This window comes from Cryptotermes secundus, unplaced genomic scaffold (genome assembly GCF_002891405.2).
Source record: "Cryptotermes secundus unplaced genomic scaffold, Csec_1.0 scaffold743, whole genome shotgun sequence".
Classification (NCBI taxonomy): domain Eukaryota; kingdom Metazoa; phylum Arthropoda; class Insecta; order Blattodea; family Kalotermitidae; genus Cryptotermes; species Cryptotermes secundus.
In genome coordinates, this window is record NW_019745093.1 from 514,580 (window position 1) to 531,119 (window position 16,540).

Consider the following 16,540-nt stretch of genomic DNA (forward strand, 5'->3'; position numbering starts at 1 on the left):
CCCTATGTACATTCAATAACTGAGAGAAGTAGTTCCTCCACCTATTCAAAACGTTGTGGGAATCTGCAAGCAGATCACCATTCTCATCCTTCACTAAGTTACTGCTAGGTTGGTAACCCCTCTTAAAGTCATTTATTCCTCTATACAGGTCTCTAATGTTCTTGTTCTTACTGTTCATTGCAAGCTCATCAATTTTGTCTTTTAGATATTCTCTCTTTTTGTTCCTGAAATGCCTGCTGGTTTCACGTCTTATATTGTTCAGATTATCCCCATTTAACTCTTTTGGATCCTGTAACCACTGCAATTTTGCCTGCTTTCTTTGATCTAATAATTTTGAGCATCCTTCATCGAACCATGGCTTATGCTTCTTCGGTTCATAATAACCTATACTCTCTTTGGCAGACATTTTTATGTTCTCTCTAATAGTTTCCCAAGTTTTATTAACATCCACCTATTTGAGATTTCAACACGATACTGCTCTTTACCCTCTACCTCATTTAATTTCTTGAGATTGAACCTCTCCATATGAATGCTGTGTGTTGTTTGTTTGCTCACTGCCAGTCTTTCCCTAACCTTTGCCATCACCCGGTAGTGGTCAGTATCACAATCTGCTGCCCTGAATGATCGGACATCAAATACATTTTGCCGTTTAACAAATTATTATTATGTTTCCAAAATTGTCTCATTTCTGCAGGTTGTTATACCAAAATATATTGATATCACTTCTCTCCCGTACGTGCTGCATCCCCCACCAATCTTTTCCTCCATTATTTGATAATCATAATTTAGGTGAACAGATTATTAAGCACTTGGTGTACTCGGTAGCGTAGTTGGTTGAGGCAATATTCTACAAGCCTGAATGTCGCGGGTTCGATTCGCAGTGAGGTCATTGGAGTTTCCATCCCTCGAGCATCACTATAACCCAGGGGTCCACTCAGCCTCTAACAAATATGAGTACCAGGAATCTCCCTGGGGGTAAAGGGCGGCCTACGCGCAAGGCTGACTACCTCGCCGCCATCTGTGAGTAGATAATGTAGAGAAAATGTGGGAGCCTCGATGTCTCACAACCGTTTGGGCCTCCACGGCCTGTTACAGGGATACCTTTCTGTTCTTAGAAAGCTGTTAATCGTGAAATTTCTCGAGCCCTTCGTCACTTCCTCCCCGTTATGTCGAAATACTGTTCCGCGCCCCCTGTTCACAGCCACCCGCAACTTCTCAATATGTGTTCTTCCCTTAATAAGACATAATGAAAGCCTTATTAAACGAACCGTGAATAAGTTGACAGCCCAGCAGGAAAAGCGGGGCTGCTTACGCACAAGGAGAAGCGCTATCCAGCGGCGCAGGCAGGTGTATCGTCACCGCTGTATGACAAGTGGCGGACTCTGGTGTCGCAGGCAGTGTGAATCTAACATGTTCAATGGATTTAAACCAGAACTGTCAAATCTGGGATAATTCAAAATAATTTTCTCTAAAATTTAATTTTATAAAGTTAGAAAAATTCTAACATAAAAAAAAACAGACACAGAAACACAGAAACTTTAATTGTCGCTAGTAAGGAGGTTGATCTAAAAGCAAATACAGAGAAAACAAAGTATATGTTGCTGTCTCGTCACCAAAATGCATGGTAAAATCATGACATAAAGGTGGGTAACAAATGTTTTGAAAATGTGACACGGTTCAGATATTTGGGAACAACCATAACAGATCGAAACCTGATTCAGTAGGAAATTAAGAGGCGACTGAACTCGGGTAATGCTTGCTACCATTCAGTCCAGAACCTTTTGTCTTCTCGTCTGTTGTCCAGAAACATAAAAATTGGAATATACAAAACTACAATTTTGCCTGTGGTTCTGTATTGGTGTGAAACTTGGTCTCTGACATTAAGGGAGGAACATAGACTGAGGGTGTTGAGGAGAATATTTGGACCAAAGAGAGATGAAGTGACAGGAGGTTGGAGAGAACTGCATAATGAGGAGCTTCATAACTTGTACTCTTCTCCAAGTATAATTAGAATGATCAAGTCAAGGAGGATGAGATGGACAGGGCATGTAGCACGAATGGGGGAGACGAGGAATGCATATAGGATACTTGTGGGAAAGTCAGAAGGAAAGATACCATTAAAGACATAGGTAAGTGGATAATATTAAAATGGATTCGATTCCTCTCTTCGTGTGATGGGATAGTATGTAAAATTAGGCCACCACCGCTTTCTTCCCGATCCTTTCTAATTAATCACTCATCCTGCCGTCGAAGCTGTAAACCTGAATTACTAACAGGTAAAGCTATGCCTGTAACAGGCCATGGAGGCCCATAGGATTGTGAGACGTCGAGGCCCCCACATTTTCTAGACAATCGGCTTTCAAATGGCGGTGAGATTGTCAGCCTTACGCGCCGGCCGCCCTTTACCTCCCAGAAAGATTGCTGGTACTCATTTGTGTTAGAAGCCGAGTCGATCCCAGGACCATAGTGTGCCTAGAAAGATTAGGTCAGTTGAAAAATTCGATGACGTCATGAGTAATCGAACCCGCGACCTTACGGCTTGTAGCGGAGTGCCTCAACCAACTACGCTACCGTGGTACAAAAAAGAGTCTGACTTACAGTGTAGTATGATGCGCCTGAATAAAAGCGGGATTTGTATGTTCTTCCCGGAAGTTAGGCAGGAACTTGGCCTCTTTCGTGTGTCGCTCTTACAGTCACTCTCGGTTTCCCTGAAAGTTGTAGGAAGATTTTAACTGCGAAGCGAAGTGAAGTGAAAAGACGTTACGAAGTTCCTTAGGAACGCTGGAAGCAGGATTAAGTTATCCCGCTGTTTAGTGCCATGTCGTGCTCTGCGGGAGGTGCAGTGTCTAGGAGTTTCATAATAAAATTTGTGCCTAGACGTAGAAGGGGGGGTGGGAGAGAAAACAAAGAACGAAAATAGATGGACTACAAAGAATGTATCATATAAATTAGGGACTATAAAGGAAAGAAAATTTATTACTTCTCTATCCTGAAGACGGAGGCAATAGAGTCCCCCGAAACACTTTTAAATATATATATATATATATATATATATATACATCCCAGAAGACAAAGAATGATGGAAAGGTAGGTTAAATTGGAAGAATTAAAGAGGAAATGCGGATGTGAGTGGAACGAAAGGGAGAAGGGAAAAGAGCATAACTGAAGGGTAGGAATGAGAAGCAAAAGAAAGAAGGAGCAAGATGCACTTCAAGGAAGAGAGATACAGAAATTAATAGGAACCTAAATTTGATGCCGGTAAAGATTCATATTGTATTCTGAGGTATGATACCGTATAGCCTGGTAGGTGGTCACCAATATTTCGGAGGATCGTAGTGCTACCATCTTCAGGATTTAAAATGTAGGCACATGACTTCTCCGAAACGTATGTACCGTCTACGAGACTACACGGGTTCATAACTCCAAAGGCTGATTTTCATATCTCGGCTCGAAAATCGACTATCCTGACGGATATTTTCATGGGTTTTCTTCAGTCTCACCGAATATGTACTGGGATAGTACCTCAATTATGCCATTGTCGTACCCTTCTACGCCATCTGCTCTGACCTGCTGAAAACGTCCTGAAATAAACCGTAAATAGATACAAAATGTATTAATTAATTAAGTCACTTAAATAATTAACTACATAAGAAGTTAATAGTTGCTCAGCTGGTCAAGAATTTTCGAGTGTGGTTTTGAGTCCGAGGGTTCATTACTGTGTTCACGAGAATAGGTCGCTTGTCCCAATTCAGAGCCAGATGAATCCAAACCGCTGTATATCAGCCTACATCATTAATATCCATTATAATTCGTTTCCATCCATCTACACCTAGGTCCTGCAACTGATTTTTTCTCCTGTTTCATGTCAACATTTTACATGTAATTCTATTGCATCTCACACGTGCTACATGAGATGCCCATCCCAGCTGGATTTGATGATCCTAATACTAATTGATGTAGATTATAAATTATTCCTCCTTATGCTATTTCTCCCCAGGATCTGTACTTCACAAACATAAATTTGAATGACAGGTAACAGCGGGTTAGCGTAGCAGTAACCCTCATGTCTCGTGTTCGTGAGTTGCTCGGTTTTGGTCTCAGTCGTGAGACCCATCATCCTGACTGAGGTTCTTCGTGGTTTTCCTCAGTGCCTCCCGACAAATGCCGTCGATTATACCACGATCGCGTCTTTCCAAACACTTTCCAATTCGCCGTTCACTAATCATCCTACCACTCACCGCTGTGATAACCTCAAATGTAACAATAGGTGCCGACCAAGTCGACCCAGTGGAAACACTTGAGGTTTGTACTCGGGTCTTGGTTCGGATCTTGTCCGGGACGCCGGCGCTAACCTCACTGACGCTTTTCATGTTCTTTCCTCAAGTTCCCCTCCAAGCAATTGCCAGGTTAGGATCCCGAGTAGGCCACGACAGTGTCCTTCGAAATTCTTTTACAGTTCATGACTGATCATTCCTCTAGTCGTCTGAGGTTATGTAGTCTCAATACTGTACCCCTGTACACGTAATATGCCATGGAGGCCCGTAGGGCTGTGAGACGTCGAGGCTCCCACATTTTCTAGACAATCGGCCGCCTTTCACCCCCCAGGAAGATTCCTGGTACTCATTTATGTTAGAGGTTGAGTCGACCCCAGAGCCCTAGTGCGGCTGGAAGGATTAGGTCAATTGAAAAATTCAGTTACCTTATTGGGAGTGGAACCCGCGATCTTCCGGCTTGTAGCATACCCCGTCAGTACTGAACAACGTCACTAAATAACTAGCATAGAGAAAATGTGAGCTACGAAATAAATATCTGAGGAAAATAACGAGGAGGTGTGCAGTCCCAGCCCGGCCCCGCATGCGCAAACAGCACGACCGCTGGAGGACCAGAACTGTGGCGAAGCATGACCTACTCAGTCAGCAACAGTCAGCATCCAGCATCAGGGTGTTGGTGCTGCTTGTTGAAGCTAACTGCGTCATGGAATCCCCGATCAATGACGTCACATGAAATTGAGGCAAGACAGAGACAGAACTCTCTAACACGCTGCGGCGCGAGGGTTTGAGGGGGCGGGAGGAGGAGGGGGGTAGAGAAAGTTTAGCCTTTTGAAGTTGTTCCTAACTGGTTGGCTGGTTCATAATCCCCGCGCGCGTGCAAGAATTAAAAATGTCTATAGCGCCAACTTGTGCTCTCTATCCTCAGATTGATAACTAGAGTTACCCAGCGCGAAGGGTGGGGGGAGAGAGGCATACCACCTCGAACTGTCCGATGGTGAGTGAGTTGCAAAGAGTGGAACGAGGCCGCTGAGAAAGCTCGCGGCCAGCGCCGGCCGTGGGTACCTCCAAAGCGGGCGACTGACGACACGAAACTTGGAGACCACAGTATGAAGTTTCTGGTGGAGCCTCGACAGCGGAGGAACAGAATTATTGTGGCTGTAGTGACAATCGTACTTGTCTTCAGCATGTGTGACAGTTTGACAGCAAACCTGCAGCAGCAGCAGCAGGTGGTGGGGACTGAAGCAACGACCGATGTGTCACCAGCGGCAATTGCGTCTTTGTCTTATTATTGTTCGTATGACACATGTCAGTGCAGTGCGGATATGAGAGAACTGACCTGCAGAGGTGTATCATTCACACGGGTACCAACTCCGCTACCAACAACGCTTGTCAAACTGTGAGTAATATGTTTACTGTAGTCTAATTGCCCATTAAGACACAGTGGTTACTATGTGTGCCACGTGCTTGGGCATTAAAGAACCCCGCATTTAGTCCATGTAGTTTATTTATGTGTTCCGTACGATTCTCACAATAAACAGCGATTGTTTTCCTAAACAGCATTAACCGGTTAGGTTTTGTAACAGAGACGTAATGTTTCCTGTGAGGTACAGCCTGGGTTGCTATATATTCTGCCCACACAGTGTATCTGTGTATTCCGTATGTTTTTCACAATAAACAGCGACTGTCTCCCTAAACAGCATTAACGTTTGGGCTTTGTAGCGGAGACTTAATGTGTTTCCTGTGAGGTACGAACTGAATTGCTATATATTCTGCCCACGTAGTGTATCTGTGTATGGTTCTCACAATAAACGGCGACTGTTTCCCTAAACAGCATTAACCGGTTGGGTTCTGTAGCGGAGACTTAATGTGTTTCCTGTGAGGTGCGGACTGAATTGCTGTATAGTATTCTGCCCACACAGTGTATCTGTATGTTCCGTATGGTTCTCACAATAAACAGCGACTGTTTCCCTAAACAGCATTAACCGGTTGGACTTTGTAACGGAGACGTAATGTTTCCTGTGAGGTACGAACTGAACGTTTAAATATGCTGCAAAGTGTTAATACGAACTAATATAAATTTTACTAGTCCGAATTAGACCCTTATTAGTGGTAAATGAACAGTGCCTATATTTGGGCCATTGAAGTTTAAAGTGTTTATGCACATTATGCACAATATTTCTTTCCTGCTGTTTGTTTGTGGGATTTGTTTTGTTCTCAGAACAGCGATTGTTTTCATAACCTTAATTAAATTTTGCAATGGGGATGATGTGATTTCTGTGAGCTAAGAACTCTCTTTTAACACAGCGTGGCCCCATAAAGTGTTAATAGCATTGAGAAGAAGCCAAAGTTTTTGTGTATTTTCTTCGTGTATTTGAAAATAAATGAATGAAATTCATTACGTTGGCACCGAGAACAATTTTTTATGCGTATGTACTTTTGGAAGAGCTGTGCCGAAACAGCTGTTTGCTGTGATCTGCATGTTGAGCGCCTGGATGTAACGGAAATAGTGTTACAGATTGTGAAATTCAGTTTATTAACAGCTGCATAAGAATAATGCAAAATTATGCTGTGGTAAAGAAAATGTTGAATTCGGAACAAAGTAGCCTTCATTTCAAGACTATTTAGGGCCGTAAAGGCGGATGTTTTCAGATCTAACACCACACAGAGTTATGCTGCAGACAACTTTCAGTACGGCTACTAATGTAATTTGATACCAAAATAAAGATAATTAAGTGAAAAGTTATTTTTAATTACTAAACTTCCATATGGGCACTACAGGAGCTAACTCGTTTGTCAAGTTTCACATCTACCATTCACTTATCTCCAGACCTAGAAATACACTGTGTTATATCTTTATTTATAGTTTGAATGTTAGAGTGGCATCTAGTATGTGACACCGTTTAATTTGGTACAACGTTTTCAAGATCTTGGATCAATATCCTGTCTCTGGCTTCAAGATAGAACACTGCCCTTCTATTCTACAGTTGGAGGCAATGTGTTCTTCCGAAAATTGGTAACGATATACCAGACTACACGGCGTCACATCCCAGAAGACAGTAATAATCGTAGTCACCGCCATGAGAACTCAAGACCTTCGTATTTACGCTTTATTAAACGGTTAGGCTATATAGCATAAAATTATATGATCAATTGATAATTAACCCTTTAAAGCCCAGTGGTCACTGTATATACCACGTGCTTTAGCATACTAAAACTGCATTCTGTCCACGCAATGCTCCATATGGTCCTCACAGTAAACAGCGACTAACAGCATTAACCGGTTGGTCTCTGTAGCGGAGACGTAATGTGTTTCCTGTGAGGTAGGACTGAATTGCTATATATTCTGCCCACACAGTGTATCTGTGTGTTCCGTATGGTTCTCACAATAAACAGCGACTCTTTCCCTAAACAGCATTAACCGGTTGGTCGTCATAGTGATGTAATGTGTTTCCTGTGAGGTACGAACTATATTCTTATATAGAAGAAATTCACTCTATAAAGCGTTAATTGGTAAGGATGTTGAAGGAAATAGTCATACCATAATTTGAGGCTTTATCCCGGTGTTCATATGGAGGTGCTGAGGAAAAGTATGATGGGCGTCGATCAGGGTATCCCGCCTCGGACGATATTTAAGACCGTGATGCCCCGAGTAAGTAACGGATGTGGCTCCATTTGACCGCGTCGCTGGGTTTGACGTGTCAGAACGCACGAGACTAACTTGTAAGCAGTTTCATACATGTAAATCTTGTCTTTATAATAAGGTTGCGATGACGCCACATGTGATTATGAAATCGTACACTATCAAATGTTGAGTTCAGGATTACGCTTATATTTGTAGAACACTTCAAACATGGAGCTGCTGGACTTCAGGACCGGAAATGCTTTTCTTAAAGGTATTCGAGTACTGAAGGGCTCAGTGGGTGTAATAAATTCTACTTGACGGGTTTTTCACATTGTGTCAATCTGTATATTATAATATTATTATTCCACTCTTTAAAATGCAATGTAACGGTGAGACGGAAGCTCTGAAATTACACAATTTCGGGTTTCCATGGCAACCGATTACCGAGTGTCAACACGTAGCATGAAAGTAAGTTACGTAGTAGGTCACGTACGATCAAGGAACCCATTGTTTCAGTATATCGTGTCGATTCTGTGAGTATTTGATAATATTTTGATGTGGATATATGAAGCGCAGTATATACAGGAGGCGGATTACGACTATTTGTAATTGCATTTTGTGGCAGATGTGCATTAAACGTCGGGCTCTATGTATTATTTGATAACATGTAGGGCTGTAAAGGGAAGGAAGATTTAATTATATTTCATATTACGGATTTGAAAACGGTTATTACTATTATTGATGCATTTCTGAGACAAACTTCATTAATAAACATTTGTTAAAGCTTAAAAGATACGCTGTAGGCCCGCTTGTCCACAAGCAAATAGATGAGTGAAATATTTTGCTAGAAAATAAATCAGCTAAAGAGTATTGGAAAATGGAGGTTGTTACAGTTCTTGTCGAGAAGTTTCGAAAATAAATTAGCAGTTTATTTTGCAGTAGCATAGCATAGTAATAAAGTGCTGCCTTCCCTCGCCAGGATAGTCAGTCTTGGTTTTGGGACCCGTCGGGACCCATGACCATTTATGTGTTTGGAGGAGAGGAGAGGAGAGGAGAGTATGGTCGTTCAAGCTAGGCTCCACATTTGTTGCGTCAGAGTCAAAGTTATGTTACGATTGACTGTCAGTCCGCCGGTCTGTCTTGGTATCAACCCCCATCTTGGACCCGGGACCAGATTTTGATTACTGCCAGACATTTGCAGATGTGTTATTGATATGGGCCGCCCTCTCTGAAGAGAAGACGGATCTATCGTTTACAAATGCTGCTGCTTCTCGCCAGCGCAGTCATATTTCCCGGCTATGATTTCTAGCGACCAGTTTGCTGAATGAGTTTTAATACAGTTTTTGTGATGGTCGTTATTCTGTCTGCTTCCGACTCGGCCTCATTTAGCTCTGTCATGATCTGCTGAAATATCGTTGCGACTACTGTGAACATGTCGTTCAGAGACGAACCGTTTGCATTAGGAGCCGGAACTGACTGACTTGGTACTTGTTTCTACATAATATATAAGAATTCAGTTCGAACCTCACAGGAAAAACATTACGTCTCCGCTACAGAGCCCAACCGGTTAATGCTGTTTAGGGAAACAGTCTCTGTTTACTGTGAGAACCATACGGAACACACAGATACACTGCGTGGGCAGAATATATAGCAATTCAGTCCGTACCTCACAGGAAACACATTTCGTCTCCGCTACAGAGCCCAACCGGTTAATGCTGTTTAGGGAGACAGTCGCTGTTTATTGTGAGAGCCATACGGAACATACAGATACACTGCGTCGGCAAAATATATAGCAATTTAGTTCGTACCTCACAGGAAACACATTACGTCTCCGCTACAAAGCCCAGCCGGTTAATGCTGCTTAGGGAAGCAGTCTCTGTTTATTGTGAGGACCATATGAAACACATAAATACAGTTGTGAGCAAAATGCATGGTTTAATAATGTTAAGGCGGGTGGTACGTATAATAACCACAGTGCTTCTAAGGGCTGAGAGTGTCGCCTTTTTGTGTATAAGATTATGCAGACTGTAGCACGCAGTGAAGTGTCCGTTTTTCTTGCATCCGCTGTGTGTAATGTTGCAACGTTTCTGTGCAAGTCATACGTACAGAGTCATACAGAGAGCGGGGCTGCTGTGAGAGCTGACAGCGGTAATATAGGCCAGTGCTCGCGGAGGTCTGCCAACAGACTCGCCTTGCTTCAGTAGAGAGTTGCTTGACGCTCCGACAGTGTTCTTACAGTACGGTGAATCAAAATGCACCTCCCCCACCCTGCAGCTTTCTACATTTAATTAGAAGGCAAACTTTGAGACAGCGTATAGACGTTTTTCTTATAATGAACTGGCAGCGAGCTTAACATATCAGATAACACTAAGGTGTTGAGGTGCTCGGTTCAGATCTCGGCTGGGACACTGGCTAATAGTCGTAATGGCTTCCCTTAGTCCCTACAAGGAAATACTGGGATAGTACCCCGATTATGCCGCGACATTTTCTTTCCTAATCCTTTCCATTCAATCTTTCGTCTGTCCTATTCGACGTCATATATTCCGGCTACTGACAGCGTTATTAAATAATCCATCCGTTGATAATTACTAAATCAAATTAATCTATTAATATTATACCAACAAGTTCAAAATGAATGTTTCAGAATTATCACATAATTTCCCTTTGAAGTTACCACATATGTTGTCCAATGAAGGTAAAAGGTAAAGTTGCCCCTATGCTTAACTAATTGAGCATTACGTTATGAAGACGTATGGGGGAGTGCCTGTATAGATCCACATTTTCTTGGCCTTGACACTAGTTGGTGAGTGGCCAGCGTCGTGTCCGAGATTCGAACCGAGCACCTCCAGAATAAATCATTTCCGTTACATCACTCAGCTCGGTTAGAACACGTGGAGCTAAGCCCCTACTTCACCATACGTCTTCACAGTATGGTGCTTAATTAAGGATGAGGAAAACTTTACATTTGACGTTTATAGGAAGACTACAATCTGTAGCGATGGCTGCATTTTGCCTTAAGTCTGTCTCCATTCACAGAAGGAACGCGGTAGGCACATGCGCAAGAGAGGCAGAGAGTACAGGTAGTGGGCGTGGCCGGAGAGATATAAAGCGTGGTCCGTGCTTTTATAAATACAACATTGCACCCGCTACCCCCATATACGAAATATGCGTCTGAGCATGTTGACGTCTCATTATATAGGGTGATTCAAAATAATCTGCTTTGTTTACGCACATCCATATATTTATATAGAAGTTTATTTGCCTGCTTATTTATTGGTCTGAACATCACTTCAGAATTCAGCGGAAAGTCCTGTCATATGTTATATAAGCTTTCCTACTGTTAACTTCACCTGCCTTCTCCCGTATTCCCTTCAGTGCTACATGTCGGATGATACGTCGAGGCCGAAATATAACGACATATCCCACGAAAGATATGCACAAATAGTCAATCGTAAACTGCCTTCTTTATAAAGTATATTGCACTTCGCACTTCACATCAAAATATTATTAGTAGTCACAGAACAGATACTGTAAACTGCTCGGTCGTTCGTGCCCTGCTGCATATCTTACGTTCATATAACGTGCTGACGCTGTACAGTTGCTGTGGTACTGTGGTATAGGTGCTGGACCACTCTTGCCTTCATTATAGTCGCAGTCCTTTGAATGGATTCCTGCAAGTTTTGAACAGTCTTCCAGCCTTACTGTGGATGATGGATTTCTGAAGCTCACGTCGGACCGTTTTTGTGGAAACAGGGTGTTCAAGATTCTGCTGTCCTCTCACCTGTGCTGCAGTAGTTCTGTGATTTCTCGATACAGCCCTTCTCAATGTACGACGATCTCTTTCTGTCAAAGTTGATTTTCGCGCCTTGTCACTTTTCGCTGATGTTGTCTTCCCATGATCCGTGTATGCCGACATAACCTCAGAAACTGTCGCTCTCCATACATCGAATAGCGTTGCAGTGTTTGTCACAGATGCTTCAGCTAAACGCACACCGACGCACTGCTGTCTTTAAAAATCGCTTAAGTCCACCATTTTCATATTCTTTCACACGTACTGTCACTCAATACAATCACTAATGCACTTACACGAGCACTACAGAGTGTAAATAAACGGAAGATCATTCAGTGTTGCCAACTGAAGTTCTTTCAACGTAGCCAACAAAGGAAGTTCTATTCCATCATTTCTTAATGTTTCCATTATTTCGTTCAACCCATGTATATATATATATGTTGACCTTAATACTGACATTGAATGGAAACAATCTGTAAAGGCTCCTTTCGGTTTATCTTGTATATTTGAATTCTGGTGCAGTTTATTTCAATCCGGAATGTAAACGCAGTAAACTGTTAATGAAATGAACTCGAATGCAAAACAATGAAAGTTTTATCGTAGTTGTTAAATTTGCTGTCACGTTTATTTCACTTATGTCTAAAGAAGCTGAAGAAATAAGCCCATTTATCATCCGCGCATCGCTTTATAACCTACATTTCCCTCATAAATGTCACATGGTCCAATTGTCTGCTAGAAAGTCGTAGAAAATTGATTTACATAATGATGCAAATATTTATTCTAGACTTTAAGCTAGTGTAAGAAGGGCTCTCACCCCCAAGGGTTAAGGTTCAACGCTTCCCTCGTACAGAATTATTATTTTCCATTTTAAGCCCAAAATGTATCTGAATAGTGTATAAGAATTCAGTCCGTACCTCATAGGAAACACATTATGTCTCCGCTACAAAGCCCAACCGGTTAATGCTGTTTAGGGAAACAGTCGCTGTTTATTGTGAGAACCATACGGAACACACATTTACACTGTGTGGGCAGAATATATAGCAATGCAGTCCGTACCTCACAGGAAACACATTACGTCTCCGCTACAGAGCCCAACCGGTTAATGCTGTTTAGGGAAACAGTCGCTGTTTATTGTGATAATGGTACGAAATACATAAGTACACTAATTCCATGGACTTATGTTGGCCTTGAGGAGCCACCAGTCGCTCAGCTACTCAAGAAGTTCCCAACATTTTATGGAACCCGAAAGTTCATTACCGTGTTCGCAAGAGCCCTCCACTTAACCCTATCTTGAGCCAGATGAATTCAGTTTATACCGCCCCATCCTGTTTTTCTCAGATCCATTTTGATATTATCCTCCCACGAGCATCTAGGTCTTCCTAGTGGTCTATTTCCTTCTGACTTTCACAACAACAATCTGTATGCATTCCCCTTCTGTCCCATTTACTGCTACGGTGCCAACTACGGTAGCGCAACAAGACAAATAGCGTAAGATTTTCAAAATATAGCGGAAAGCCCGAAAGTTTAAAAACAAAACAAGTAGCCTAAATTTGTGGATTTGCTGTTGGAGACAAATTGTAGCATCAGGCTTTTGGATTTTGTTTACGAGCCCCTATGTCAGAAGAACTAATATGGTAGTGAAATTACCTGGGTCACCCCCTAATGCGTGAGTACTGACTAATGTTACAAAATTGTATACTGTATCTTACTCCCTGTGTTGTTCAGAACTTAGCGACAAAATTAACTGTATCGTAAAGTATACATTAGAGCGGTGAGACGGAAGTACTTATATATATATATATATCTATGTGTGTAAATCCAGAAGCTTTAGATTTCAGAAGAACCCCGGAACTACAAAACGACTTTCAAATGCTTGAAGATATGAAATATTTATTCCAGGCGCGTTGAGCTTCTCACTTCTTATATCTCACTAGTGTGCAAGGATAAACGGTTATGCTAAGCGGATGTGACGCAAAAGATAGAAAGATAGAACACACTAACGGAAACTACAAAACGTCTCACATGCAAAGAAACGTGTTAAGTGGACAGATTTCTGGGCCTTTTATATTTTTAATTAATCTATAGATGTATGGATCCTGTCCAGAAATTAACTTCGTTTCACTTTCGTTTAAAAACAGTGTTTACTAATTTCTCTTCCATATGTCCAAATTTTAGTTTTCACCAAACCCTCATGCGCCTCTTAGTTATATTTTATTGAGATAAATGTAACCCTTTGAAATTGTATGTACAGAATGGCTTGAAAGTCAGTTAAAATAAAACAGTCTCTCGTATTAACGGTAATGTTCAGATTTATACCTGACAGCCAGTAGCACAGTTCCAAAACTGTTAATAAGAAAGAGATATTACGTACTGTTTCTAATACCGGTATTTATTGTTCAAGTGACAAAGTTGGTACAGTTTACCTAGTTTAATGCATTTCCTTAAATTCTACCGTCAAAATCAATGCACTTTGCAACTCGTGTGAGAACATGGCGTGTTCCTCGTCTGTACAGTGTACAGTGAAGTAGCTCTACCTCTGAAACAGTTCGGAATAGGATATATATATATATATACACACACACACACACACACACACACACACACACACACACCTTTATTGCTTAGAATGACCGATACTATGACCTCCCAAAATATTGACCTCTTCTTCTGGAACGCCCTTATAAGATATACATATAAACATTTTGAATAAATCGTTTTATATGAGTATTTGAATTTGTTGTTTGAATTCCGGTAATATGAACAGTTCGAATGTTCGAACACACCATTGCTTGAAAATTCAACGGGGAGTTTCTTCAGTTGTTATGTAAGCTTTCGTACTATGAACTTCCCTTGCCTTCTCCCATATTCCTCTTTAGTCCTGCATGATATCGAATGATGCGTCAAGGCCAACAATTAACGCTATCTTCCACGAATAACAGTCAGAAATAATCGATCGTAAACCGTCTGCACTTGACATAGCCACATCAACATATTGTCATTACTCACACAGCAGGCACGATACTCTGAAACAAAAGACTTACCACTCTTTTATGACCAACTAAATAATTTATGCTCATACAACATAATAAATCAATAATTCATTGCTATGGTAAGCCGAAATTTCGTTATTTTGGAGTCGTCATCCCTCTCTTGCGAAACTTTCGTAATAGCGGCCTGGTGTGCAATATTTGTAAGCATAATCTGCGGCATACATTTTGAAGAGCTTTGCTGTTCATAAGAGAGTAATTTCGTAATTGATTGCGAAAGATAGGTAGTCTAGAAGCTCGTAAAGTGGATAGATTAATCAGACTGCAAATGGGTCAGGTCTGTTCTTTCAGCGGCTCTGGCCAGTCTTTTTCTTTAAATTGAATTGCACTGCCTTTTGTAAGAGGACGCCGTTTTGTCTATTGAACTTCGAGAGACTGAAGCTTGTCCACTCAGTGCAGTGCATCTCACCTCTCAGCTTGTAGCATAACCCTTTGAACTTTGAAAGAGAGAGAGAGATAAGAGAAGGTGGTGTAGAGACGCTGCATTTTACAGGAAAATAAAAGATTTTCCGACTCTGAAGGATTCCAGGTAGAGCCCGCTTGTCCTGGTAGAGGTACATTAGAGAGAGGGTAGAGCGTTGGGAAGTGAAGATCATGAAGTGTTAGGAAGAAGACCTTGCTATGATCAAAGAAAGGAAGTTGAGCCGGGTTTTACTGCGTGTGACGGCTGAAGCTAATGTAGATAATAGTTATAAATTCAGTCCGTACCTCACATAAAACACATTACGTCTCCGCTACAGAGCCCAACCGGTTAATGTTGTTTAGGGAAACAGTCGCTGTTTATTGTGAGAACCATACGGAACACACAGATACACTGTGTGGGCAGAATGCTATATAGCAATTCAGTCCGTACCTCACAGGAAACATTACGTCTCCGTTACAAAGTCCAACCGGTTAATGCTGTTTAGGGAAACAGTCGCCGTTTATTGTGAGAACCATACACAGATACACTACGTGGGCAGAATATATAGCAATTCAGTCCGTACCTCACATAAAACACATTACGTCTCCGCTACAGAGCCCAACCGGTTAATGTTGTTTAGGGAAACAGTCGCTGTTTATTGTGAGAACCATACGGAACACACAGATACACTGTGTGGGCAAATGCAGAGTTCTTCAGTGTTGAAGTACGTACATGGTATTCATAAATACCTCTGTGTTTTGAAGAGTTACCTTAATCTCTGAAGGTTCGTGTCACATCTCGTGACAACAGAGAAAGAAGCAATGAATACCATAAATCTGTGAGTATGATGGCAGTTACGAGACAGCAGTCATTAGTCATGACGAAAAACTGCTAATCAATAAAGCAATTAAATCAGAATCACTTCTTTTACAGATGAGGAATCGGCTATGAATTTTTTACTTTGGCCTGATTTTTTTTAACTTATAGCAAAGCGAATTTAAAATTGCATCCTCACAACAATTTTTCACTTAATATAAGAGATCATGAGTTACGGGGTTATGATATACCGTGTAGTCTGGTATGCCGTCACCAGCTTCTGCAATGCTGCTTTTTTCTTCATTGTAAGCCCAAAAGCGTAAATATGGAAATATATTCATCCATTCCTCCTAGTTGGAGGTGAGTGTTCAGCTCCACGGCCCGGCCGCTTTACCCCCGGAGAAAGAGCCCCCTGTATCCATTAGATAGGAGGTTGAGTGAACCCCAGAGCTGGTCTGGGCGGCACGGAGAAGAGAAAATTCTTGACCCTACCGGGACTTGGACTCCGACCCCTCGATCGTCCAGCCAGTAGCCAGTCGCTATACCGACTGAGCTATCCCGGCTCCTGAGACTAATATCAGAGTATAATAA

The 16,540-nt window shown here is 41.8% G+C and overlaps 1 protein-coding gene across 1 annotated transcript in view; it reads left to right on the forward strand.

Annotated features, from left to right (window-relative positions):
- The first annotated feature begins 5,199 nt into the window (after positions 1 to 5,199).
- LOC111874964 (leucine-rich repeat-containing G-protein coupled receptor 5) overlaps positions 5,200 to 16,540 on the forward strand; it is a 203,534-nt gene continuing 192,193 nt past the window's right edge. Inside the window, exon 1 of the mRNA XM_023870871.2 lies at positions 5,200 to 5,667. Coding sequence (XP_023726639.1) covers positions 5,378 to 5,667 — 290 coding nt within the window. The 5' untranslated portion in view covers positions 5,200 to 5,377. The remainder of the gene's footprint in view (positions 5,668 to 16,540) is intronic.